At 51.5% G+C, this 24644-nt stretch overlaps 1 protein-coding gene across 2 annotated transcripts in view; it reads left to right on the forward strand.

Annotated features, from left to right (window-relative positions):
* Positions 1-24644, forward strand: part of ERICH1 (glutamate rich 1) — a 51115-nt gene that overhangs the window by 17264 nt on the left and 9207 nt on the right. Inside the window, exons 2-3 of one of the 2 annotated variants that reach the window (XM_049631848.1) lie at positions 353-499; positions 8122-8274. In XM_049631848.1, the coding sequence (XP_049487805.1) occupies positions 353-499; positions 8122-8274 (300 nt within the window). The remainder of the gene's footprint in view (positions 1-352; positions 500-8121; positions 8275-24644) is intronic. The other variant, XM_049631849.1, reaches the window with a different exon arrangement.

Here is a 24644-nt window from a genome sequence, read left to right on the forward strand (position 1 = left end):
CCTGGGAGAGTCATCTGATGGACAGTGCAGGGGGTTCCTCTGATGGATGGTCCTGGGGGTCCTCTGATGGACGGTCCTGGGGGTCCTCTGATGGACGGTCCTGGGGATCCTCGGGGAACAATGCTGGGAGATCCTCTAGGGGATAGTACTGGGGGTCCTTGAGGGGACAGTGCTGGCAAGGGTTCAGGGGATGGTGCTGGGGGTCCTCGGGGGACAGTGCTAGGTTGTCCTCACGCACATTCCCTTTTCTCTCTGGTGGTAATGTCAGGCTTTGTCTTTATTTTAGGTAAAATCCATTTGCAATTTAAATGAACCTCCGTGAATAATTCTTTCTTCTCTTTTTCACTTGTAGTGTTCGTGGAGAAAGTTCTGAGGAGGCTTTTCCCTAGTGTTCCCTGTGGCCAAGAAAAGAGGGTACTCGTGGCTCCAGCTTCTGGAAACCCAGCCGAGAGGGTGGCCACTACGGACCCCAGGGGCAGGAGTGCCCCCACCTTGACAGGTGAGGGGCTTGCGGGGGGAGGGGAGGGGGGGGTCAGTGACCTGGCAGTTGTCATGTTTTGCCCTGGAGCAGGCAGCTCTGGCCTGGCTGTCGGGTGGTGACCCTGCACGTCCTGTATCTGGCAGTGCAAGGTCACTGTGCCCACACTGTGGACTTCAGCGTGCTCAGTGCGGAGAGAAGCTGGTGCTGGCACCTCCGTTAAAGACCAGCTTGAGTTCACTGTGCTGGGCAGAGACTGTCCTCGTCCCGGTGCAGGTGCGGAAGCAGTGTGAAGAGCTGTGGCCGGGGCGTGGGAAGGACCCCTTGTGAGAGCCAGGGAGCACGGGGCAGTGGCTGGGGCGCGGGGAGGACCCCTGGCCATTTCCATGTCGTTGTCCACACCCAGGAGAAGTGAAAACACATGTTGCACAAACGTTTTCACGTGGGTATTCGCAGCAGCAACGTGTCCTTACCGTTGTCCGTGCCACCGTCCACACTGTTGTCCTCGCCATCGTCCACGCCCTTTTCCACGCCCTTGCCCACACCACTGCCTGCACCGTTGTCCACACTGTTGTCCATGCTGTTGTCCACACTGCTGTCCACGACACTATCCAGCTCCTGCGCCAAGCAAGTGCCCAGGGTCCTGCAGGCTTACTTTGCTCAGCTGCTGGTCCCCCATTTGCAAAAGGAGGACCTACCAGGCATAGACACCACCACGGTGTGCCCACCAAAGGGACGGTTGGGAATACTGGTCTCACAGAAAGAAAGCGAATTATTCTAAGGACATGCAACACATCTCTTTCCAAGTCACGTATTTGACATTCCTTTGCTTTCAGCAAAATTGAAGGAAATAGTTATCAGCCGATCGTTAAAAATAGTTTTGTGAAGGGACGCCTGGGTGGCTCAGTTGGTTAAGTGGCTGACTTCAGCTCAGGTCACGATCTCATGGGTCGTGAGTTCAAGCCTCGCATCAGGCCCTGTGCTGATAGCTTGGAGCCTGGAGCCTGCTTTGGATTCTGTGTCTCCCTCGCTCTCTGTTCCTCCCCCACTCACACTTGGTCTCTCTCTCAAAAATAAATAAAGATTAAAAAAAATAGTTTTGTGAAGGGGTGTCTGGGTGGCTCAGTCAGTTAAGCATCCAACTCTTAGTTTCGGTTCAGGTCATGATCTCACAGTTTGTGGGTTTGAGTCTGCTTGGCATTGTCTCTCTCTCTCTCTCTCTCTCTCTCTCTGCCCCTCCCCTGCTCACACACTCTCTCTCTCTCTCTCAAAATAAATAAACTTTAAAAATCTTTAATAAAAAATAATAATTTTGTTTGATGATGGATTTCTCCGTGATTTTTGGCATATTATTTACAAAGAATTCAATGAATCGAGTAATATTGCTATTTTTAAAAAGCCACATGCTGTCATCTACCTATTTTTGTGTTCAGAGTTTCTGAGCAGTTACCTCTGTAAAATGAAAATGGGTAGTGTTCCTGTAGGACCCTGTCTCGTAGCAGTGACACATGTGCTTCCATACTCCTTCCCTCTCAGCAGAGAATCTTGGCCCAAGGGACTTGCTCTGTAGTGGGTAATGATTAAAAGCAGTAATTGTTACTTTTGATCAATTGCCTTTTACTAATTCTAATAATGTAGAAAAAATTATGTTTACCATCATAGAAACTTTTTAAAGAAGACGGTTTATTTGAGAAGCATGATGCAGTAAAATTATTATATTAGGGCAAAACTGTGGGGGAGTTGGAGTTCCAGAGGACAAAAGGGTGAATGAGCCAAGAGTTTGATCACGTATCTTATTTAAGTGGCTGTGGTGTGTTGGATCCCCCTTAGACACAGCACAAGTAAGTCTTCCATATGGCGGCTCTCAAGCTCTATAACTTGTATGTACGGAGGCACCAGTTTTAAAACTTGTTTTTAGGGAATATGTGTGCAAGAGCAGTGCCCACCTCCAGGCTGACAGGCGGGCTAGCAGGTGGCTGGGCGTCGGTCAGGTAGGTTCGTGCTGTTGAATCTGGGCTTTTTATGGGTCCGTGAAAATCAGTATGTGGAGACACATCTATGAATGCCTGGAGATGTCATGAAAATAGATAAAGCTCTTTGGTAAAAACTGCAGTTTTCCATTAAGATGTGAATATTTCCTTATAAAATCTTGATGATACGACAGATGTCTCGGAACCCCTTCTACCCAGGTCTTTTACTTCTTAACCTTTGCCACTTCTCTGAAAGCCTGCTGTTGTAAAAAAAATATAACAAATGGAGCTCAAGGGCCTTATACCCAGTGAGTAAGTCAGGCAGAGAAAGACAGGCACAGCATGATCTCACGTTTCCGTGGACGCTGAAAACTTCAAACTGAGAGAGAATGGACAGAGGTTGCTGGGGGCTGGGCTGGGGGACGGGGAGATTATGGAACCGACCTAAAGTTATAAGGGGGATAAGTTCTGGGGGCTAATGTACAGCGTGATGAATACAGTTAGCGATTCTATATTGTGTACCCAACAGTTCCTGAGAATAGATGTTGTACTTATGTGAGGGGAGTGGCCATCACCTTGCAGTGTTTAAGTTGTCACATCAGTACACGGTACACCCTGAGGTTTCACAGCGTAAGTGAAGTCTTCGAACATCCTCCAGCCACGTCTCCCTCTCATCTCCCTAGAATTTGGAAGCCCCGGTTCCCATGTAGTTTCATGCTTGCTGATACAGTGTGTATACTTTAGTATATATACGTGATTCCTAGGGGGCTTGTGAAACTTTATATTAACGATGGCGATTGCTGTCTATGTAGCCGCTGTCCTGTGCTGTTGTGTGACTGTATCGGGATGTACCCCCCACCTCCGGTGTCTAGCAATCTGAGTTTTCGGAGCCTCGTGTGGTTTCCTCCACAGCTCTCCTTCGAGTTTCTGAGCTTCTTGGGTCTCTGGGGTTGTGATTTCCATCACGTGGGGAATGTTCCCCGACTGTTTCTTGGAGGGCTTCAAGTTCACATACGAGGCCACCTGACATTGCCCCACAGCCTACAGATGCCCTGTTGGTCCCATGCCTTGTCCTTTTCTGTGGGTTTTGTTGGACTTCCATGGGGCTAAGATGTTCTCACATCTCGGCCGGCTGGGTGTGCGTGGCCAGGCGGCAAGGCAGAAGTCCACGTGGCCGTGGAAGCTGCCGTCTGTCATCCAGTGGTGCCCCAAGGGGGTCGGAAGGGGCCACCTCTCCTGTGCTCCTGCCCAGCCTCCCAGCTCTGTCTGGCCCTTCCCTGAGGTTGCTCCCCCCAGTGCCAGGCTGTGAGCCCCAGCCCCCGCCGGGCAGCTCCTCACAGGGGCACCCACATCACGCTCAGCAGAACACGCAGGGGTCTCCCCCTAGAGCCCTGGGCTCGCTCGATGCAGCCCGCTTCTCCCGAGGACGCTGCCCGTGGCCTGCAGGCGTCGGGCCTCCCTGGAGCCCAGCTGCCAGGCCCCACCCCCAATCCTCGAGCTCACTCCACCCCAGGCCAGCATGGCCACAGTCTCATGGCTGGTTCCCTTCCTCAGAGATCAGCATCTGGAACTTCTTTCTTCAGGTTGGCCTGTCTTTGTGGTTGTTCTGGGCAAGGTGGTGCACGCTTCCCACCACCCCGTCTTGACTGGAAAAGCACATCATACGTTCTTCTGGCTTTTCTAGAAGTAAGGATACGCTGGGTCACCATCAACCTCTCCTTTGCACACAGGCGTTTCCCAAGCACGTGTCCCCAGAGAAGTAGCTTCAGATTTATTGTTCATTTTGCCAATTTGCCTGTCAGACGTGCACCACTCAAGTGACCTGCTAGTTCCTGTTTCCCCGGGTCCTACTCAACAGTTATTCCTGTTGAGTCAAGCTGACCCTTGAACGAGCCAGGGGTCGGGATGCCACCTTCCGGGCAGTTGGGACTCCCAGAAATTTACCTACTGTTGACCAGAAGTCTTACCAATAACACAGTCAACTAACACATGTCTGTATATGTATTATATACTGTATTCTTACTACAGAGTCAGCTAGAGACAAGGAAACGTCATTAAGAAAATTATAAGGAAGAGAAAATCTATTCATGTTATGTACCGTATGTATCAAAATAAATCTCCATATCAGTGGACCCCAGCAGCTCAAACCCATGTTGTTCACATGGAGGGGGTCTGCACCTCATTTTACTGATGGTTAGTGAGGTAAAGAGCTCGGCGGCTTGTGCATGTGTGTAAACCATACTGTTTGCCCGTTTTCCTCTTGGGCTTTTTTTTGGTGTTTATCTTACAGATTTCATTTCTTTTTGTATTCCAAATCCCAATTCTTGGCCAACTGTACACCTTCTCTCCATGGATTCTCTTAATTTTTGAAAACAACAATGTGTTCTATTGTTTAGAAGTTCATAGAATGTGGTTTCTCAGTCTTTAAGTCTGTGGTTTGTGCTGTTTGTGTCTGGCTTAAGAAGTCTTCCTTGTGGCGCCTGGGTGGCTCAGTCGGTCAAGCGTCCAACTTTTGATTTCAGCTCAGGTCATGATCCCAGGGTCGTGAGATGAAGCCCTATGTCGGCCTCCGTGCTGGGCATGGACCCTGCCTGGGACTCTCTCTCCCTCTCATATGCTCATACAGCATTATGTCCGTGGCAGACACCGCCCCATCCCTCCCCATCCCTATAAGTGTCAAAGCCCAGAGCTTGTCTCCCTTCTCTGCTCTGTGTAGGTACCAGCCGTCAGCCCATCCTGAATCTGACCCCTTCCCAAAGGAAATCATTTGCTTGACTGATGTACTTCCCTTACCTCTTAGGAGGAACGCCTGCCTGAGTTGCATGGGCACAAGTATTGGTGGCCCCGAGACTTCCAGAAAGGGTAAAAGAACTCTATTTGAGGTGCAGGAGGAGGGGCCAGTGATACCAAGATGGCAAAGATTGTGCAGAAAATGATCTGACCCCTCACCCACCCTCAAAACTCCATGAAAATAGCTCAACTATTGTCCACATGAAACCTGCAACAGATGTTTACAGCAGCTTTGTTCATAGTTTCCAAAATGTGGAAGCAACCAAGACTCCCTGCAGTGGGTAACGGGTACACTGAGGTCAGTTCAGACCCTGCAGTGGGTGGCAGGTTTGCTGAGGTCCGTTCACACCCTGGAATATTTCATGGCCTTCAAGCCGTGAAAAGACACAGAGGAGCCTTAAATGCAGATCTAAGTGAAAGAAGGCTGAGAAATCTACAAACTGCATGATTCCAACTACATGACATTCTGGAAAAGGCAAACCAGGTAGACAGGGAAAACGTGAGTGGTTGCCAGAGGCTGGGGGCTGGGGATGGCCAGGCGGAGCACAGAGGGTTTTTAGGGCAGTGATGTGAGTACAGGGAATCCTGCATTGTCCAGACCCACAGAATGCACAACACCAGGAGTGACCCTCACGTGGACTGTGGACCCTGGGTGATGACAGTGTGTCCGTGTCGGATCTCTGACTGTAACAGATGTGCCCTCTGATGGGTGTGGGGGGTTCCCATACTGTTGGGGGGGGCAGTGTGTGTGTGCAGAGAGGTATAAGGGAAATCTCTGTACCTTTCTCAATTTTGCTCTGAACCTAAAACCTCTAAAAATGTAAAGTCTTAAGTATTTTCTTAATTACTCAGCTCTCGAGGTGCTTGGGGGTGAGTGGATAATTTGTAGAAAAGGAGGATGCCGAATTTTGCGTCTGGAATGACAGGGACAAAGGAGAGGTAGGAGCCAGGCCCAGGACTGGGGCCAGAGCAGGGAAGACAAGGTGTCCCCTCCAGGACTCGTGGGGGCTCTAGGAGGGCTCTGGGCCGACCGTACCGTGTGGTCGGGGGCCAGAGCCAAGTTTCGATCATTCTACCAGAGACAGGAAGGCGGAGCTTACAGCCTGTTACTTGTGTGGGGGCTGAAAGTCTGAAGTCTGAACACCTAATGGCCACACCTGCTGTGTGTGTCACGGAAGGAAGGAACTAAACCCGTTTTTGATGGTGGCACGTGGTGTGAGGACACTGTGACAAACGTCTCTCCTTCGGTCAGTGACGGCATTTACTTGGACGTTTCAAAGCCTGGCTGTGCTGCTGGCTCTGTTCTGAGATGCTGGGTTGGACACCCGGAACCGGCTCGCACGACCGTGACCACCATTAGGAAATACAGGGGTCAAGTGTGCAAGCTTCTGAAAGCGCGTCTCCATTACGGACAGGCCGAGGGGCCAGGGGACCCTGTAGGGACGCCTGTACATCTGAGCTCCTGTCCCGAACACATCTTCCTCCTCACGAAGTCTGTGCTGCTCCTCGGGCACAAGACAGAGTCATGGCCCCGGGTCTCTCCTCTGGCCGGCTGCCCCTGTGTCCTGTGCTCGTTTCCCTCGTGGCTCTCTGTGTAGCCATGAGCACTGCGTTACTGGCTCCCTCCTGGGCAGAGATGAGGCTGCCGTGTATCACAGTGTGCAGTGCCCCGCGGGAGGTGCTCAGTGACCTCAGTGTGAGCCACTCCAGGTCCGAGTAAGGAGCTAAAAGGACAGGATGACCAGGCACGTGTTGGCGACCACCCCAGAATGGGCTCCACTTGAGTCACGCGGGTCCCCGGAACTCCCCCCAACTGCACCACTGCCCCCACACTCTCTCTGCTCACACTCCGAGTTTATTCAGAGTTTGTTCCTGTGTGTGGTCCAGTGACAGAAATGACAGCGCAGCACGGGGACCAGGGTCCGTAGTGTCATACTGCCGTGTGCTGACAGATGGTGACCGTGCCTCTCGCAGGAACAGGGCACTGTGCGTACAGTGGTCGAGTCCGTATGTGGTATGCGTGAACGGATACAACACGCTCTGTCAGCTGTACGCGAATCAACTGTGGCCAATGCCACCCGATGTCGGAAAGAGCATGGGAGGAGGCGAGGTGGTGGGGATGCCGTTCTGGACCACGTGTATCAAGAGCCAGCAAAAAAGGTGCTCATCCTTCGGACCAGCAGTTCATCTCCAGGACTTTGTCTGAAGGAACTCCGTGGTTAAGTGTGCAAAGTTTGTGCAACAAGGACGGTCGTAGAAGCTGTTTGTGATAGTGAAAATTTAGAGTCAATCTCCATGTGCAAAATCTAGGACAATGGTTGGGTTATAATTAAATTATAATTTGCCAAACGTGGCATATTATATAGCCGTTAAAAGATCGTGTAGATGTAAATATATCTTAATATATTTCCTCATCACGTTCTATTAACTTCTGAATGATACGATACACGTAATATACAAATGTGTAATAATGAAATGCATGTGGCAAGATCCCATTAAGGTGTGTGTGTACACAGCGTATGTGGGTTGTTTGCACACCTGGAGAAATCCCAGACTGTGCACCAAGACGTCAAGAGATTCATGTTGTAACAGTGGAAGGTATGCTATGAGGAATACTGTTTTTTCTGCTCAGTTATACTTTTACATCATTGTAAAACACAGAGGTTAGGTAATCACGGATCCTCCCTTTTTCCTGGCTGGATCTTGGGCTGTCCTGCTGCTCTGGCCAAGTGCTTGGTGTCCTGAGATCAGTGCTGACAGCAGTGGCTGGGCTTTGTGACCTGTTGGGTTCCGTGTCTCCAGTGGGTGTGGTTGGGGAAGGGCCAGGGCCAGTGAGGGTCTCATCACAGTATGCCATGTTCACAGCCCCCTTGTCTCCTGCAGGTGGAGACTCCAAGGTCCCTCCTCGAAGGCGGCTCTACACAGCGAGTTTGCCTCCTGAGGGGTACGTCCCAGCCCCCCCAGAGCCGCAGGCCAGCCCGGCCTCCGAGGACAGCTCGGGCAGCGATGACGCGGGGAAAGGATGCCCCCTCTCAGGTGAGGCGTGATTCTGCAGCTTAACTTCACCCAAATTTACCGCGACAGGGCCGGGGGAGCAGGTCACTGGACGGCTACCGAGTGGGCTGGTTTGTGTCCTGCAATCATTAAAAGTGACGTCACAAAATTCACGGCTGGAAAACAGACTTGAGGCAGGAGGAGATTTAGCTGGAACCCGACCGTGGCCGTAATCACTTGTGCTGCTATTAAACGCATCACATGTTAATGGTAGTTGTTGTGGTTTAAGTAGAACTCTTTTCTTGATTTTCCATTTTATTCAGCATTTCTGAGATTGTATATCAATTTTGTAATGATGGAAATAACTTGCTTTGCCTCACTTTTGTGAAAGAATTGAATGTCTGTCTTGCTTTTGTGGTTGAAGGTCGCGTGAACAAAAGACATACCTGCTTTGGTGGATGTGCCGATGTTACGTTAAATCCGCAAATAGAGGTTTCACCCAGACGAGTTTCAACAAGTATAAACTCAGAAACTCTACCCTACAAATGTCAAGAGAAGGTGGTTTCCTTGTACACTGATCTTTCCAAGTCCCTAATTAAAGGACTAGAAACCATAAAACCAAAAATGGGGTAGGTGAGGAATAATCTATTCATCGTTTCAAACCCTGTTGAAAATCTTTGGAATGCGATTAGTAGATAAAGGGATTATTTCATTAGGAAATTTAACTGTGTTCTTACGAGGATGAATTACTTTGGGGAGCACACTTCACCGCGTGCTCAGTCTATTCAGTAAAAACCATGTGTCCCGTGCCGCTGTGCTCAGTCAGTTCTGGTTCACCCACAGCCGCACACAGTCGGCCCTGCCAAGGAGGCCAGCACGGGCTGGGCCACGTGAGGGACCCCAGTGCCAGAGGCTTGAGTCTGTCCTGTGACCTGTAGGCTCCGCGCTGTAGGGACGCCCTCCTAGGAAGTCGGGGTGTTCGCACGAGGTGGCCCTATGGTGCCGCCCTGACAGCTGTGCACTGATGAGAGCCAAAGAGAAAAGACCAGGGACACTGAGGACCTGGGATGCATTCCTTTTAGCTCCACGGTCACCTCAGAGTTCAACGCAAATTGTGTACCGTTGACTGAAGCGTTATCACAGGGCATGTCTCTGTGAGGTGTTTGTCAGGAAAATTTGTCAGTTTGTCTCTTCCTCTGTTACCTGTTGTGGGCGTGGCCATTGTGGAGAGAACCTTCTGTGGGTCTTCCTTTCCCCGGGAAGGGAGTGATGATGTGGGGGATGGTACTTGGCCCATCACCCACCAAGGAGAGAGCGGACAGGTCTGTACCCGAGATAAGTTCTGTCCACGTTGCTCTGTCCACTGAGACTCGCCCTCACCTTCCGTCTGGGCTCCCATAGACTTGGGCCCTGATGCTGTGTGGCCGGCCGTCTGCCACTCGGGTCTACAGTTCCTCACCGGCTCCACCCACCTCCATGGGGACCACGGCTTGGCTTTAAGAGGCGGCTCTTTCTAGAGGCCCTGTGAGTCCAGGGTCCTATGTCCACTTTTCCAGAAGAGCTTTGAATACAGATCCAGGCCTGGGAAGTCCTTATCTTTCACTTGTGAACACTTGTAACTGACGTCTAAATGTTTCCAACTACTTTGTTTACTCCCTGTTCCTTGTCAGCCCAGGAAGCAGGGTGTTGGAGGTGATAAAGTTGGAGAAGACCTCCCACCAGTGGTCTCTGGAATGAAAGGCCGTACAGTGCTGTGCGGTGGGCGTGTGGGCTGGGGTCTCGCCGAGGCCTGGGGCCCACGCTGCTGCACAGTCACACCTAGCTCCCTGTGGGGCCAGAGGACGTGCCAGGCAGAGGTGTGCAAACCTGGAAGCTGGGAGGAATCCTGAATCTTTTCATTTGCGATTTTAAGCAAAGAGAACATGAGAACTGAGATTGGAAAAAGAAGAAAAAGTCAAATCGTTACTGTTTTCAAAGAACCACTTTAGACCATTGACTTCCATTGTGAATACCCAGGACCAGGACCCCCTTGCATGTGAGTCACTTCAGTACCTTCTACAGCTTTAGATAAAAAGAAATCCGTGCTCCCTGTGCTCCTTACTGCCTTAGACACCCAGCTCTTCCCATCTTGCTCACACAGTGCTGCATGCTGTTCTCAAGAAGCTGGTAAATGTGTCCATTACCCCTGGAGCATCCCGCCGTGTCCCGTTACCCCTGGAGCATCCCGCCGTGTCCCGTTACCCCTGGAGCGGCCCGCCGTGTCCAGTACTTATGGAGTGTCCCGCTGTCCTGTTCTTGGTTGTTTGTGTTGCTGTCCCAATGCTGAGGACACCTTCCCCAGCCTCAGGACAGCTGGGGCCTCAGGGGAAAGGGCCCCAGGTCTGCAGCACCACGTCCTGTGCGAGGGATCCTTCTGTCCTCTGGACTCACTTCCCTCACCTGCCTCATGGCGGTAACAGCCCGGACTTGTGTGCCAGTTAAAGTGGGTTTACTGCAAAATTGCGCCAACATAAGCACAGCCAGCTTTTGTTCCCCGAGACACCGGAGCCCGGACTTGAGTCTTTAGTCAACGTTGGGAGGTGAGGGCAGTAATTATTTATAGAAACAACCCGTGAGGAAAGTCTGCTCTCCAAGTTTATAATCACCAGTGGTTTTGGCCATATGGACGTGGTTTTGTTCAGATGAATTTGCAAAGTCATTAACATTAAGTCTTCTGATCATTATTCTAATAACATGCACGAAAGGAAATACTGACCTCGTGGCTTTTGGAAGCAGGAGCTAACTGCACGGTTCCCTGCAGACTCACTGTGAGCCAGGCATCTGTCCCTTCCGTGTATTGGCAGGTGGCTTCAGACTTGTCGCCTGTGTCTGGGCTGAGGGAAGCCCCACCCCTGGCTTCCTTGAGGCCTCCGAGGGCGTCACTGTAGCACGTAGCCCAGCGCCCCACCTTGTTTGACTACCAAGTGCAGTTTTTACCAAATGCAGATGGAGGCAAGGGGGAGGCCTAGGAAGGCACTTGGCCAAAACCTGCTGACCAGGGGCCACGTCCCACCTGCTTGAGGGGGTGTCAGGTGGCTGGGAGGGTCAGTGGAGGTGGGGCCGCTCTGCTGACAACCTGAGCACCCTCACCAGATGTGAGGTGGAACGAGCTGCCAGCCCCCGGAAGGCTTTCGTGCATCCTTGGGCCCCTGAGAGGCTGGAGCTCTTGTGTGCGCTCGTGTTGTGTTCCTCTGGTGTCTTACCAACGCACCTGATGCTCTGGGTCCCTCCTCAGTGAAGTGAGCCAGCACAAACCTGATGAATGTTTGGTCATGGGCCCCGTGGCACAAGATGTCAGAGTATTATTTTGAAATCATGTGCTGATGCACTCAGTTCACCTCTTCAGCCACGTTAGTTCTGTTTGCCCTTAATTTTCTTAAAGTAGAGCCACTGACTTTCCAGCCATCATTGGCATATACTCATAAGAAATTTGGATTAGAGAAATATGTAGATTTCTACTTTAGCTTCAAGTGAATGCATTGCAGTAATAGAATGAATTGCAAATACTTTTATTACATATTGATTAATAGTTATTCAACTAATAAACGTTCTAGAAGGAGACCCTGAGAAAAGAAGGTAGGACATTATTTCAGACAAGGACGTCTGTTCTCACACCACATGTACTCAACACAGCATGGGAAGTCCTGGCCAGATCAGTCGGGCAAGAGGAAGGAATAGAAGGCATCCAGATTGGCAAGGAAGAAGCGAAACTCACTATTTGCAGATGACATGATATTACATAGAAGAAATCCTAAAGTCTCCACAAAAAAATTGTTGGAACTGATAAATTCAGTAAGGATGTAGGATACATAGTCAGTATACAGAAATAAGTTTCGTTTCTATACATTGACGACAAATTGTTAGAAGTAGTCAGGGAAACAGTCCCATGTACACCTGCATCAAACAGAATAAAATATCTGGGAATAAACTTAACCAAGGAAGTGAAAGACCTGATAAAACACTGATGAAAGAAACTAAAGACAAATGGAGAGACCTCCACGCTCATGGGCTGGAAGATTAACATTGTTAAAGCGTCCGTACTGCCCAAAGCAGTCCGCAGAGTCAGTGTCAACCCTATCAAATTACCAATGGCATTTTTCAAAGAAATAGAACAAACGATCCTAAAATCCATATGCAACACAAAATACCCTGAAGAGCCAAAGCAATGTTGAGAAAGAAGAAAAAAGCTAGAAGCAACACAATCGCAAGTTTCAAGTTATATTACAAAGCTGTGATAGTCGAGTCAGTGTGGTACTGCCACAAAACAGACACGTAGATCAGTGGAACGGAACAAAGAGCCCAGAAATCAACCAGCTATATGGTCAGTGAATCTGCAACAAGAGAGGCAAGAATATACAAATGGGGAAAAGACAATCTCTTCAACAGATGGTGTTGGGAAAACTGGACCCCTTTCTTACACCATACGCAAAAATAAATTCAAAATGGATTAAAGACCTAAATATGAGATCTGAAACCATGAAAATGCTAGAAGAAAACATAGGGGGAAAGCTCTTTGACATAGTTCTTGTCAGTGATTTTTTGGATTTGACACCAAAAGCAGAGTCAATAAAAGCAAAACGTAAACTATCTGGACTATAGCAAGATAAGAACCTTCTGCACAGTTAAGGAAACCACTAACAAAACAAAAAGGCAGCCGAGGGAATGGGAAAAATATTTGCAAAGCCTATGTCCAATAAGGGGTTAATATCCCAAATATATAAAGAATTTATACAACAGTAGCCCAGAAACAAAAAATCTGATTAAAAAATGGGCAGAAGACATGAATAGACATTTAGACACTTTTGCAAAGAAGGCCTCCAGATGCAGTGGACCCATGACAAGATGCTCAGCATCACTCCTCATCAGGAAAACACAAATCAAAGCCACAAGGAGATCCCACCTCACACCTGTCAGAGTGGCTACAGTTAACAACTCAGGGAACAACAGAGGTCGCCCAGGGTGCGGAGAAAGGGGAGGCTTCTTGCTGATGGTGGGAATGCAAACTGGTGCGGCCGCTCTGGAGAGCACTGTGGAGGCTCCTCACACAATTCGAAGAGCCACGTACGACCCAGCAATTCCACTTGTGGGCACAGAACCTCAGAGAGTGGAAACAAGATCACGGAGAGAAACCCGTCCCCGTGTTCACGGCGGGTGGTTCACAAAAGCAACACGTGGAAACAACCCCTCGTGTCTATCGAAGGCTGGGGGGATGAAGTCGCCATCGTGTGAACGTACACTAGATGTTGATCAGCAGGAGAAAGAAGGACATCCTGCCATTTGTAACCACATGCATGGACGTGGAGGCAAGTGAGCCACGTCTGAGGGAGAAGTGAAATCCCGCATGGCATCCCTTATGTGTGGAACCTAAACAAACAAAAGGCCAAGTCCTAGAAAGAGAGCACCCGGGAGGGGTTGGGAGAAATGGGACAGGTGGGTAATGGGCACAGATTGCTGCTCTGACAGGAGAGGAGTCCGGGCTGTTTGAGAAGAGGACGGTCGCACCCTATGCGGCAGGCAAGGACAGACACAGGACGTGCAGTGACGTTGAGCAGGACCACGTGAGTCCCATCAGAAGCCCAAGCACCGGCCCCACCAGTGCATGCCGAAGTTTCCAGAGGACAGCCGTGCCTCTGGGCGACACCTCTGGGCCACGCCTCTGGGCCACGCTGGGTGTCCGGGCTGAGGCATCCTCACCAGCACCCACAGCCTCTACCACGCGGGCTTGCGGAGTTCTCCATGCACGAGGTCACAAGTCCACGGCCAAAAGGAGGGTTTGTGCTGCGCTCCCGGTCAGGGCCTCGCACGGACACCATCTCCCTCGGGGCCGGGATCCCAGGCCTGTCTGTGCACGGAGCTTCGATAGCAGCAGCAGGCGAAGGTGGGGTGTTTGGCCGCCAGTGCGGGAGATGCCAGGAAGAGGGACGTGCGGGGGTCTGAGGCCCGAGTTCTCCAGCGCTCTCAGCCACCTGACCGGCCTCCTGACCGCGGGGGTCACGTTTCTCTCGTCTGTGTAATGAGGGGTTTGAACTAGACGGTTCTCTGAAGACTCTGCCACTTTGAAACGTTAGTGCACTTTTATTTCCTTGAATTGACTGTCCCGTAAAGTAATAACAGATAAAGAGTAGCCATGGAAATACTTTTAACTCTGAAGCAGCGTCTTGGAGCCACCAGTGAGGGGGTGTGCCAGCATAACACGCGATACCGGTGGACGGGGGGCAAACTGTTCAGCAGACAGTGTGTTCTGGGGAGACCAGCATCAGCCAGACGGACAGCATGACGTCGGAGAGCAGGGAGCGAAGGAAACACGAGGCAGCACCGGGCTGAGCCCCGTGGGGCCACCCTTCACTCAGCACGCGGTCCCTGTAGACTGACAGCTGGTCCTCGGCCCAGCTGTGGACGGCAGGGTCCCCACCCCACTGCCTAGCCTGTCCGCGCACTGCAGATGGTGCTGAGCACTGTCGAGAGGTTTCCTGAGGCTTCAGGGAAGTGAGGTGCAGACAGACCATGTTCTCCCGGGTGGCGGCCTGTGACCTTCCTGCAGCACCAGCCGCCAGGTCACTGCACTCTCCCATGTCTACACGGACACAAATTTGGTTTCACGTGGGGCTTCACAAATCCTTCCTAAGAGCAGTTGCCACCTTCTTCTAAATTATTCAGGAGATAGGGAATGAACAGTAAACGGGGACAAGTGTGTATGGTTATTGCAGACTTCAGCTCAGGTCATAATCTCGCAGGCCGTGAGTTCAAGCCCCATGTCAGGCTCACTGCTGTCGGCACAGAGCCTGCTTCAGACCCTCTGCCCCTCTCTCTCTGCCCCTCCTCCGCTTACACTTTCTCAGAAATAAAGAAAAGGTTAAAGAAAAGTGGTCTTTTGGAATTAAGGATTTCCATAGCTCTGCCGTGCCCTGAAACGAGGCAGCACGAGAACCCCATGAATTCTGAACGGAGGTCCCATTATATTCCCACGCCTGTCCACTCTCAATCTCAGCGTCCTCGGACCCTCAGGAAACACGAGTTTGCCCCAAACGGGGGCTTGTGAAGGAGCAGGTGGCCGCAGAAGAGCCAGTGATGGCCCCACCCCCAGCTGCGAGGAGGACAGTGTGGAGGTGCCCCACCCCCTTCCCCCCGGGGTGCTTTCGTCCGTCTTTGGGTGGCATCTCTGAGAGTGTCCCAGCCATCTGGACCCTGAGACGCACTAGCTGGTAACCCAACGAACCCCATTAGTAAGAAGTTAAGCAGACCCAGATCTCCTCCCAAATCCACCCTAATCACTCTGATGGAGAGAGAGAAACCCTAGACAAGAGAGCGCCTTCCTGGTGTGGGATCAAAGTGGACCGCAGGCCACGATACTTCGGGCTCCAAAAGACAATGGATTCATAAGAGAGATCACGGCTTTTGCTTTTGACTTTGAGGGCGCAAGGAGATCTGGCCTCCCCAGTCTCCTTGCTTCCTCCTTGAGGCAGGATCTGAAACACGAACTGTTTGCTGAGAACCTAGAACATCAGACACGGAGAGACAAGCATGGCCGAAACACAACCTTCTCGCGTGTAGGGCCCTCGGCCTAGTAAGTGGCGTAGAGCTTGTGACGAGTTTTAGCCTCCCTTGCTGATGTTGTTAGTGGGAGGAGAGCCCTGGGGTCACAGGTTTGAGCCTGGACTCAGCAGTAAGAGAAGGCTGGCTCATAAGCAGGAAATAAGTTAGTTTTGGGCACAGGGAATGAAGAGCCATGAAAAGGCCTGGTATGTTGATGTGAAAAATGTTGTAAAGGGTCAAATTTATCATTTCACCATTTTTTTTCATTGTACTTTACTCAGAGCTCTGCACATAATGCAGCCAGCAGCTACATTCTGTCCTTCTCGGAAAAATGATGACGTTCATGTACGTGTAGTCATTGCCCAGTGGACACAGGCCACAGGTTATTCTGGAACTGCTGACACTTAAAACGATGCTTATATCGCTTACGTTGCCTGCATATCAGATCTAATTACTAACGTGCATGACTCTTTTTCAAGAGAAGTGAACCGTGTCTGGGTCGTATGAAATTTGCGAGCTAAGTTGCGTCAAGACGTTACCCTTAGGAAGCAAACAGGATATGTTTCCTTTCCATCCCTGAGCCCGGCAGCCGTGCTGGGTGTAAGCGGTCAGCTGACAACATGGTGTGGGCTAGTTCAGTCTCCCCGCAGGGACCGCTGTCTGTCATCTGTAAAATGGCCACAAGACGCAACACAAGACCCGGCCTCCACGGGCTGCCGGGGCAGAGAGTCCTGTTGGCTTCAGGGAACGAGGCGGGAGAAGGATGCGTGTCCTGGGAGCAAAGTCCTCACGCGTGGTACCTCATGACCAGCCGGCCCCCTGGAAGCTTCTGTCTTCAGAGAACAGGTTCACACGAGGGCTGAGACCAGGCACTGAGCGAGTCTGCGGACGTGTGTTCAGAAGCCGCCGGTGCGGAGTCTGGGGGACAAGGATGGACGGTGACCCTGTGTGAGGGGCTGAGTCGGGAGAGGGTTGGTATGTCCACACGGGCCCTTCCACACCCAGTGCCCTGTGTGGACGCACGCAGGCTGTCAGTGCACACCCGGGCTCTGGCCTGGAGCCCGCTGGCCCTGGAGCCCCGGCTGAGTGTCCTGGGGGTGGAAGGCAGGTGCCCAGTGAGCCCACAGCTTGCAGCCCGGCGGAACCTGTGGCAGGGACCACGTGCCTGGCACACGCCTGCCTGCTCGGCCTGTGCCCCCCCCCCCCCCCCCCCCCCCCCCCGCCCCGCCTGCCCCCCCCCCCCCCCCCCCGCCCCGTTCTGTTCTTAGAGAATATATTCAGTCCATGTAAACCTTTTATCACTTTGTATTTATTGAAAATCGAGGTGTCTTTTCCTTATTTATGTTTTCATCACTTTCCTGACTTCCCATCCTTCAAAAATCCCCCTTCACCTAATTGTAACTTCAGTGAATCGTGTTGGTTTTAACCTTTTATTTAAGGGATGTAGCATTTTGTTGCCGTGTATTAAACCATTTATTTTATTACTTTGAAATTTTCACCATTTTATTGGTCATTTTATTGAAAGTTATCATAGGGAACTAACGTGAATTGTTTAGAGAAGAATGTATCCGAATCTTTTTGTGGGTGAGGCCATCCGTCCACTAAGCACCTGTTCCTCAGTTTTCAAGACCTAATAAATGGACATGAAAAGTAGTTTCATTTTCTGAAAACATAGAATTTAAGCCTCTTGGAAACTAACCTAGAAAATTTGGAGATCTTTTCAGTGTCAAAACCTGATTCAGGAAAGAACACAGGAAGTAATGAGGCTGAAGATTATCAAATGTGTATGTTGACCACGTGTTTGTTATGTTCTTGCAAAGTCGATACTTGTATAGTGGCAACAGATGAGAACATCGTTGCTTATCAGAGCAAAGTTCGTCAGCTGGCCATAGGCATACAGACTTACAGTCATGAAATATTTATTATCTGGACTGGTGTTTTAGCCAGCCGCCCTTTGTGTGACATGCAGGTCTTGTGCGTTCTTTCAATTTTATTTGGAATTAAAAGCTAAATTATACATTGGGACCCAATGGAAGCTCAGGCAGAACTCTGCCCTGTTCCTGCTGTCACGGCTGCTTCCCCCACCACCGCCCCCCCCCCTTTGGAAGTTTCTGCTCTAGATACCCAGAACCAATACAACAGAGAGAGAGAATCCGTTTTTAAAGTTACAGGGAACTCTTACAGTCCCCTTTGCCCAAGATGCCTGCTGGGCTGTGAACCCGTCCCTCCCTGGCTCTCCCAGCATTCCCCTCCCACACCCCCCTTTCTCACCTGGCTGGGCGTGTGCAACCGGCACAGATTACTACCCAATACTGTCCTGAGTTTTAGGCACCCAGACTATGAAAGTGACCAGAAGCCGCTCATCTTCACAATGACTTTGATGTAAACGGGGTCGTTCAGCACTAACTATAAGCTCACTGCTTTGCACTTAGAGCTTAGGGACATTGATTGCTGAAGGGTAATTATCACAAGTGTTTGTAGCCTTAGCTTTGAGTCTAGAATAAAACTCACATTTCCTTTACAATATTTAGCCCTTTACAAGCATTTAGCCCGATGCAACATGATACGCTGTGAGAATTGGAATAATCCGGAGACTATGGCTATTTTTAGTATCTAACTATTTCTATTACAGCAGTTCATCAGGATGTTGGTACCAAATAGTAGCTGCAAGAATTCGGACAAATTGTGATTATTTTTAAAATTAGCATGTCTGAAAGGTATGTTTTGGGGATGGCAGCTTTTCAAAATTAGTGTGCTTCTCAGAGTATAAATAGTCAAGCCACTGGTTCCCTAATGTAAATGTTCCTATAGCTTTTATTGTGGGTGAGGGTTTGAAGAAGGCAAGATGGTAGGCATGTAGTGGGCCCATGAAGATGGAACGTTCTAGAATCCATGGAGCAGCACGTTTGGAGAAAGTCACTTCAAAGAGCTGCACCTCAGATTTTCTTGTGAAACACAAGGTCAAGGTGGGCAAAGTAGGAGCATTAATGTACTTTCCATTGTAAAAGAACCTTGTTTTGAGGGCAGGGACCTTTAAAGAATGGAAAAGCGTGATAAGCTGCGGAGTTGAGCGTCTTCTCGCTGGGTCCTTGTTGTGACCTCCATCAGCTGAGCCCTGCGTGGGGCGTTCCTCCACCAGCCTGAGCCCCGAGGGACGCTCACACCAGAGTCTGTGACGGACTGTCCCCACTGTGTGACGACTGGAGCCTGTCGGCCAGACTGGGGGGCGGTGGCCTTGTTCTTGAGGGCCTGGATGGACCCTTGGACCGTGCTGGCCAGCTAGGAGGCGGGAAGAGGGGCCAGCCCTGCATCACAGGACAGGGTGGCCACAGGGCTGATGGTGGCCCTGTGCGCAGCTCAGAAGGCCCTGCAGACCAGGGGGCAGACCTCGGTCCTCCCGCCTCCGTCCACACCGCTCCTGGGCCCCCAGGGCGGGCCACGTGGGGGCCGCACCCGTCCTCCGGGGGTGATGGCAGCAGAGGTCCTAACCTTTATGCTCCTCGTGCTCGGCGCTCGTCTGCCTCGATGTCCAGTTGGGACAGCGTACTCCTGATCGCCTCCTGCCAGGGGCCGGTGCTGGCGTTATGCCTGCGAGAGGAGTGACACGTGGCGGGATCTGGGGCCCGCGGTGGACACCCAGGCGCTCGGGCGACTGGTGGGACGCGCTAGAGCACAGGCTGGGCGAGAATGTGGGGCCGGCGTGCCCAGGGCCCTGCGCTGGGACAGGCCTGCCATGTGCAGTGTGGGCGCATCGAATCGGGTTGCGGCGTGCCTTCCGTGACGCGAGTTTTGTGTGTCGGTTGCGCCTCAGCAAACCGGGAAAGGAATAAAAATAAAACAGGAGCTTGGGGCTATCAGGCCTCTTTTCTTTCTGCCCCTTCCCTTCACCTCCATCCATCATCCCTGGAAGCCCGGGAGGTCGCCGTGCATGGGAGCCGCTTACAGGTGTAACATGGGAGCCCGCGTTGTGCAGTTGTCATGTTCGGGGCAGTGCAAGGGTCCTGAGACAGAGACACGGGCACAGAGACAGGCACAGAGGCAGAGACACAGGGACACAGATATAGAGACAGAGACAAAGATAGAGACAGACACAGAGACACAGAGACATAGAGACATAGAAATAGACAGACAGACACAGAGACGGAGACACAGGGAGATAGAGACAGAGACAGAGACAGTCTCTTACTTGACACGGCAACAACCGCAGAGCCCTCACTTTGGCCGGCGTCCAGCGCCAGGGTTTCAGGGTGAACAGGCCCAGTGTGGCCTCCATGAGTACATTACATGTCACTGAAGTAAAATAAAAAATCCGGTCACGCTGGCCGTTCACCGAGTGCCCAGCCTGCAGTACAGTGGACATTCCCCTCGGCAGGATGCTGTGGGGACTGCAGCATCCAGGGGCCTGTGACGTCCAGTGAGGGCACACAAGAGCCCTGTCTGGTCCACAGGGTCGGGGAGGCCACCTGAGGAAGAGCCTGTATAGGGCCAAGGGGCACTCGGCCGCGGACACCCCCCAACACAGTGGGCAGGTGGGGCCAGGCCATGGGCCCCGGTGCCCCAAGGCACGAGCACTTCAGGTGACGGAGCTGTGACAGCCTGAGGACAGGGGTCGAGAGATCAAGAGGTCAAGCTCGAGGTGCGGGGTGGGGTGGCCCTAACGCATCACAGAGTAAGTGGCCACCATGAGCAAAAGGGGCTTCCTTCCATCAGCTGCCCTGGCCGGCGTCCCCCGGGAGCTCGCGTCCCCACCCAGCCATGGCCTGTCCTGCCTGCACCCCCTCCTCTGTGCGCCCTCTCTCTGCCCCTCCCCACTCACTTGTGCTCTCTCTCCCAATAATAAACTTTAAAATGCATATATATTTAAATCCCAAGCCAGAGGCTGTTAGGATTCTACATGCAATTTATGTCAGTTCTTGTTTCGGGAAACTCATCGTTTAGAGGAGAAGGCAGCTACCACAGACTAATTTAAAATTTAACTGCCACAAGCCTTCGGTGTCTTAGTGCCAAATAGTCTTACTGTCCACTGTTCTCTGCTAACGCTGAGGACATCATCACGGTCAGCCCAGCAAAGGGGCTCTGATGAACCATGAGGTGTGTAAGCCGTGTGTTAGGTGTCTTTCCGCCAAGATGGAAATGCAGCTTTGTCTAGGAGATGCTTTCTGCCCTGGCAGGAAGCCAGGCAGGGTGGTAAAGACAGGCTGCGTCTGCCCTGTGCCCCTGGCAGGGCGCACTGAGAAAGCCTCTCTGTGGGTTACACTGGAGACATGACTCCGAGGCCGTATCTGATTTCCTTCATCTGAGTCATTACTGCCCCTGTGTGTCCAGGAGTTTGCATTTCGCTGGTGGTGTTTATTTTTTTTAATTTATCTGCTTTGAGAGAGAGAGAGAGAGCACAGTGGGGGAGGAACAGAGAGAGAGAGGGAGAGAGAGAGAGAGAGAGAGAGAATCCGAAGCAGGCTCTGAGCTGTCAGCACAGAGCCCAGGGCGGGGCTGGAACCCACGAACCGTGAGATCATGAGCTGAGCCAAAATCAAGAGTCTGACACTCAGCGGACTGAGCCACCCAGGCGCCCCTGCTGATGGTGTTTTTTAACTCCAACCCCCAAGGAAATTTTCCTTCATCTCCTACGTGAAACTTACTCACAAACGTCTTTTCTTCTCAGTCGCCAAATATGTGCCTGGGTGTGGTAGCTCTCACAACCTGTGTAGCTGTACAGGTTGTTGTTTGTTTTGCTTTTCAATGTTTATGTTTAAGCGAGAGGGAGAGAGAGAGAGAACGCGTGGAGGAGGGGCAGAGAGAAGGAGAAAGAGAACCCCAAGCAGGTTCTGCACCATCAGTGCAGAGCCAAACTCGGGGCTTGACCCCACGAACCGTGAGATCACGACCTGAGCCGAGATCAAGGGTTGGACGCTCAACGGCCTGAGCTCCCCAGGCGCGCCCCCCCCCCCCCCGCCCGCCCCCCCCCCCCCCCGGTCTAGGTTTTAAATACGGCATTGAAATAAGCTGTGTTGTTTTCCTGTATCAGCTCCTACGGAAGGTGCCCTGCCCCACACTTCACCTTCCGGAAGGTTAGGAACTCTTTGCCGCCTGGTGGCGTTACGATCTAGGAGCGTGAAGAAGCGTGTGTGTGCACAGACGCTGGCGGGGCTGCCTGAGCATCACCCCAGCAGTTGCCATCTGCACCCTGCGCGGGCGCCCCTCCTCCACCTGGGTGCTTCACGGTCTTCCGCAGGGAGACCAGGGAACGGCGTAGGGGTGGAGGCCCGGCGTGGCCGTCCTGCCCCAGCTCCATACCGTCATGAGACCGCGGTCTGCATGCCCTCGCTCGCCGTCCCCGTTGTGTGCTGTTTGCTTCCCCGGTGCGCAGGGATCCCCCCCCCCCCCCCCCGGTGGAGCTGTGAGCTCGCGTGCGCAGGGCAGCCCATCTGCGCGGTCCCACGGGTGTTCTGTGTTTGCACAACCGCCGTCTGTCGGGGCGTGTGCCACTTCTGTTGCGCCTTCCCTCCCAGCTCCAGCACGCAGTGCCTCGCCTCACCGCCCCGCCAGCATCTCCAGCAGGCGGCGTCCCACACCCTTCCTGACCTCAGAAAGGGTTTCTAGGATGCCACCCCACGCACTGGGCTCACGGTGGCTTTTCCGTAGCTGTCCTGTGTCAGATTCAGAATGTTCCAGTACCGTTTCTGCTTTGCTACACGTTTTGATCGTGTTTCCCTGGAATCTGTTTAGTAATGCTTCGTGTAGGGTCATGGGAGGGACTTCCCGCGGCTGGCCCCTCTCTGAAGGTCCCCATCAGGGTCTGGAGTGAGGACAGATCTCACTGTCTGTTCTCTGGAAACGTCTATGTAAGTTGGGTGTCGTTTTCTCCTTATGTGCTGAATAGAAATCACAGGTGAATCCACATAGACCTGAAGTGCTTCCGCAGGATTATTTTTAACTAAAGGTTCCATTTTCTAAATAGAGAAAATTCTCTGTTTCTTCGTGTGTCCATTTTGGTAAATTATGCTTTTCTCAGGATCCTGCATTTCATAAAATTAATTAGTTGCATAGACTTGTTCAATGTCTCTTTATTCACTTAACGGTGCAGGTGCACCGTCACCTACACCTGTCACGCCCTGGCTGGTGACTCATCTGCCTTCCCTCGTCAGCCAGACTTGCCAGCTGTTTGAACTTGTTGTCTCTCTACTGCATTATTTTCTTTCTTTATTTTCTGCTCTTATGTATATTTCTTCTACATTCATTGTGTTTAATTTGCTGTTGTTTTTCTAGCTTCTTCTGGTGAGTGTTCGTTCACATCATCAGTTTATAGCTTCCTTCTTTCCTGATACATTTAAGAGTATAAATTCCCATTTAAGTAGAATTTACTGGCATCCCATATGTTTTGAAATGTTATAATTTCATCAAATTTAAAATGAGTTATTTTTTTATGGCAAAAACAGTATCTACTCATTGCCCTAAAGTTGGAAATCAGGAAAGTACAGCAGGAAAAGCCAACCTATGCTCGCACCTGCCAAGTTAACACTGTTAACGTGCCGGGTGTGGACTCACGCTATCATAATGTGCGTCGCTTTCCTTTTTAAAGGTACGCACACAACGCATACACGCCTGTGTGTGTGGAAGAGTGTGATGTGCTGATCGTTTCACGGCCTCTTCTGTCCTGTTACTATTTCACACTCTTAACACGGAGAACCGATGGCGTGCTTGCACTAAGCACCCAGAATAGGAAATAAGCCACCAGGTACACGTGTGGCTTCGCCAAGACCCAAGGGAATCAGTGACCAGCTCTGGGCGCAGTGCGGCTGACAGCGAGGACGCCCCTGGTCACCTGCCTTGTGCCCCCCCCCTCCCCCCAGGCAGCTCTCCTCTGAGATGATAAGATGATAGTAAAACACAGTATGGATCACTTTTCTCCAGATTAATGAAGGCGAGCACATATATTTTGAATAGACAACAGTGAGGAGAAATTTATGTATTTAGTTAGTTAGTTTAACCGGACCAGGGAAATCAAAAATGAAAACAAAGACAAAAAACAAGGACTTCCATAAGCAGCGGTCACCTCTCAAACATTGACATTTTGTAAGACCAGCTTTGGTCTGTCAGCCTTACCTCGCAGGTCCCCTGCCAAGGCACGCTACATCAAATAGAATAGAAAACTACCGTGTTCAGTTACTCCCTGGTGATTGAGGGGAGAAAACACACTGCTCGTGGGACTGGACAGCCGTCTATGTCATGATTTCCTGGGGAGTGACTTTGGCCCCATGCCAAGTTCAAGGTGTGGCCATTATGTGTATCACGAGACAGAGCTGTCATTCAGAAATCAGCAGTGGCGTTTTTCTCCTGTTTCCAGGACACGGAGTCTAATTCGGCAAGGGCACAAAGCTGGCAGGGTGGGGGCATCTGTGTCGCCCGAGAGAGATGGGGACTCGGGCCCATCTGGACAGATGCTTCCAGCGAGCAGCGTGGTGTGGCCGCCCAGCCGGGGACGCGGGGTGCAGGCTGCGCAATGGACGCGGGGTGTCCAGAGTGCCGGAGGGAGTGACCTGTACCGTTGAGGCGCCCACAGTGCCATCACCTGCCGGTTCGTGTCTCTGACACCATCAAAGGGCTCGTAGGAAAGCCACCCGAGGGACCGCCCCATGGAGCACAGGGTAGACATCTTGTGCCCAAGTTCAGAGGTCAGGGTGGACGTCCTTGAGTAGAAAGTAGAGGGAAAGAGATTTTTATTCAGCCTACTAATCGTGTTGATTACAGCAAATTTCAGCTCAGTAAAGTTGGCTCTTGAGCCGTGTGTCACCAACTTCACACACAGTGTCACTTCCCACCCGTAATCCGTCACAGGCCGT

The sequence above is a fragment of the Panthera uncia genome, chromosome B1, assembly GCF_023721935.1.
Source record: "Panthera uncia isolate 11264 chromosome B1, Puncia_PCG_1.0, whole genome shotgun sequence".
Lineage (NCBI taxonomy): Eukaryota > Metazoa > Chordata > Mammalia > Carnivora > Felidae > Panthera > Panthera uncia.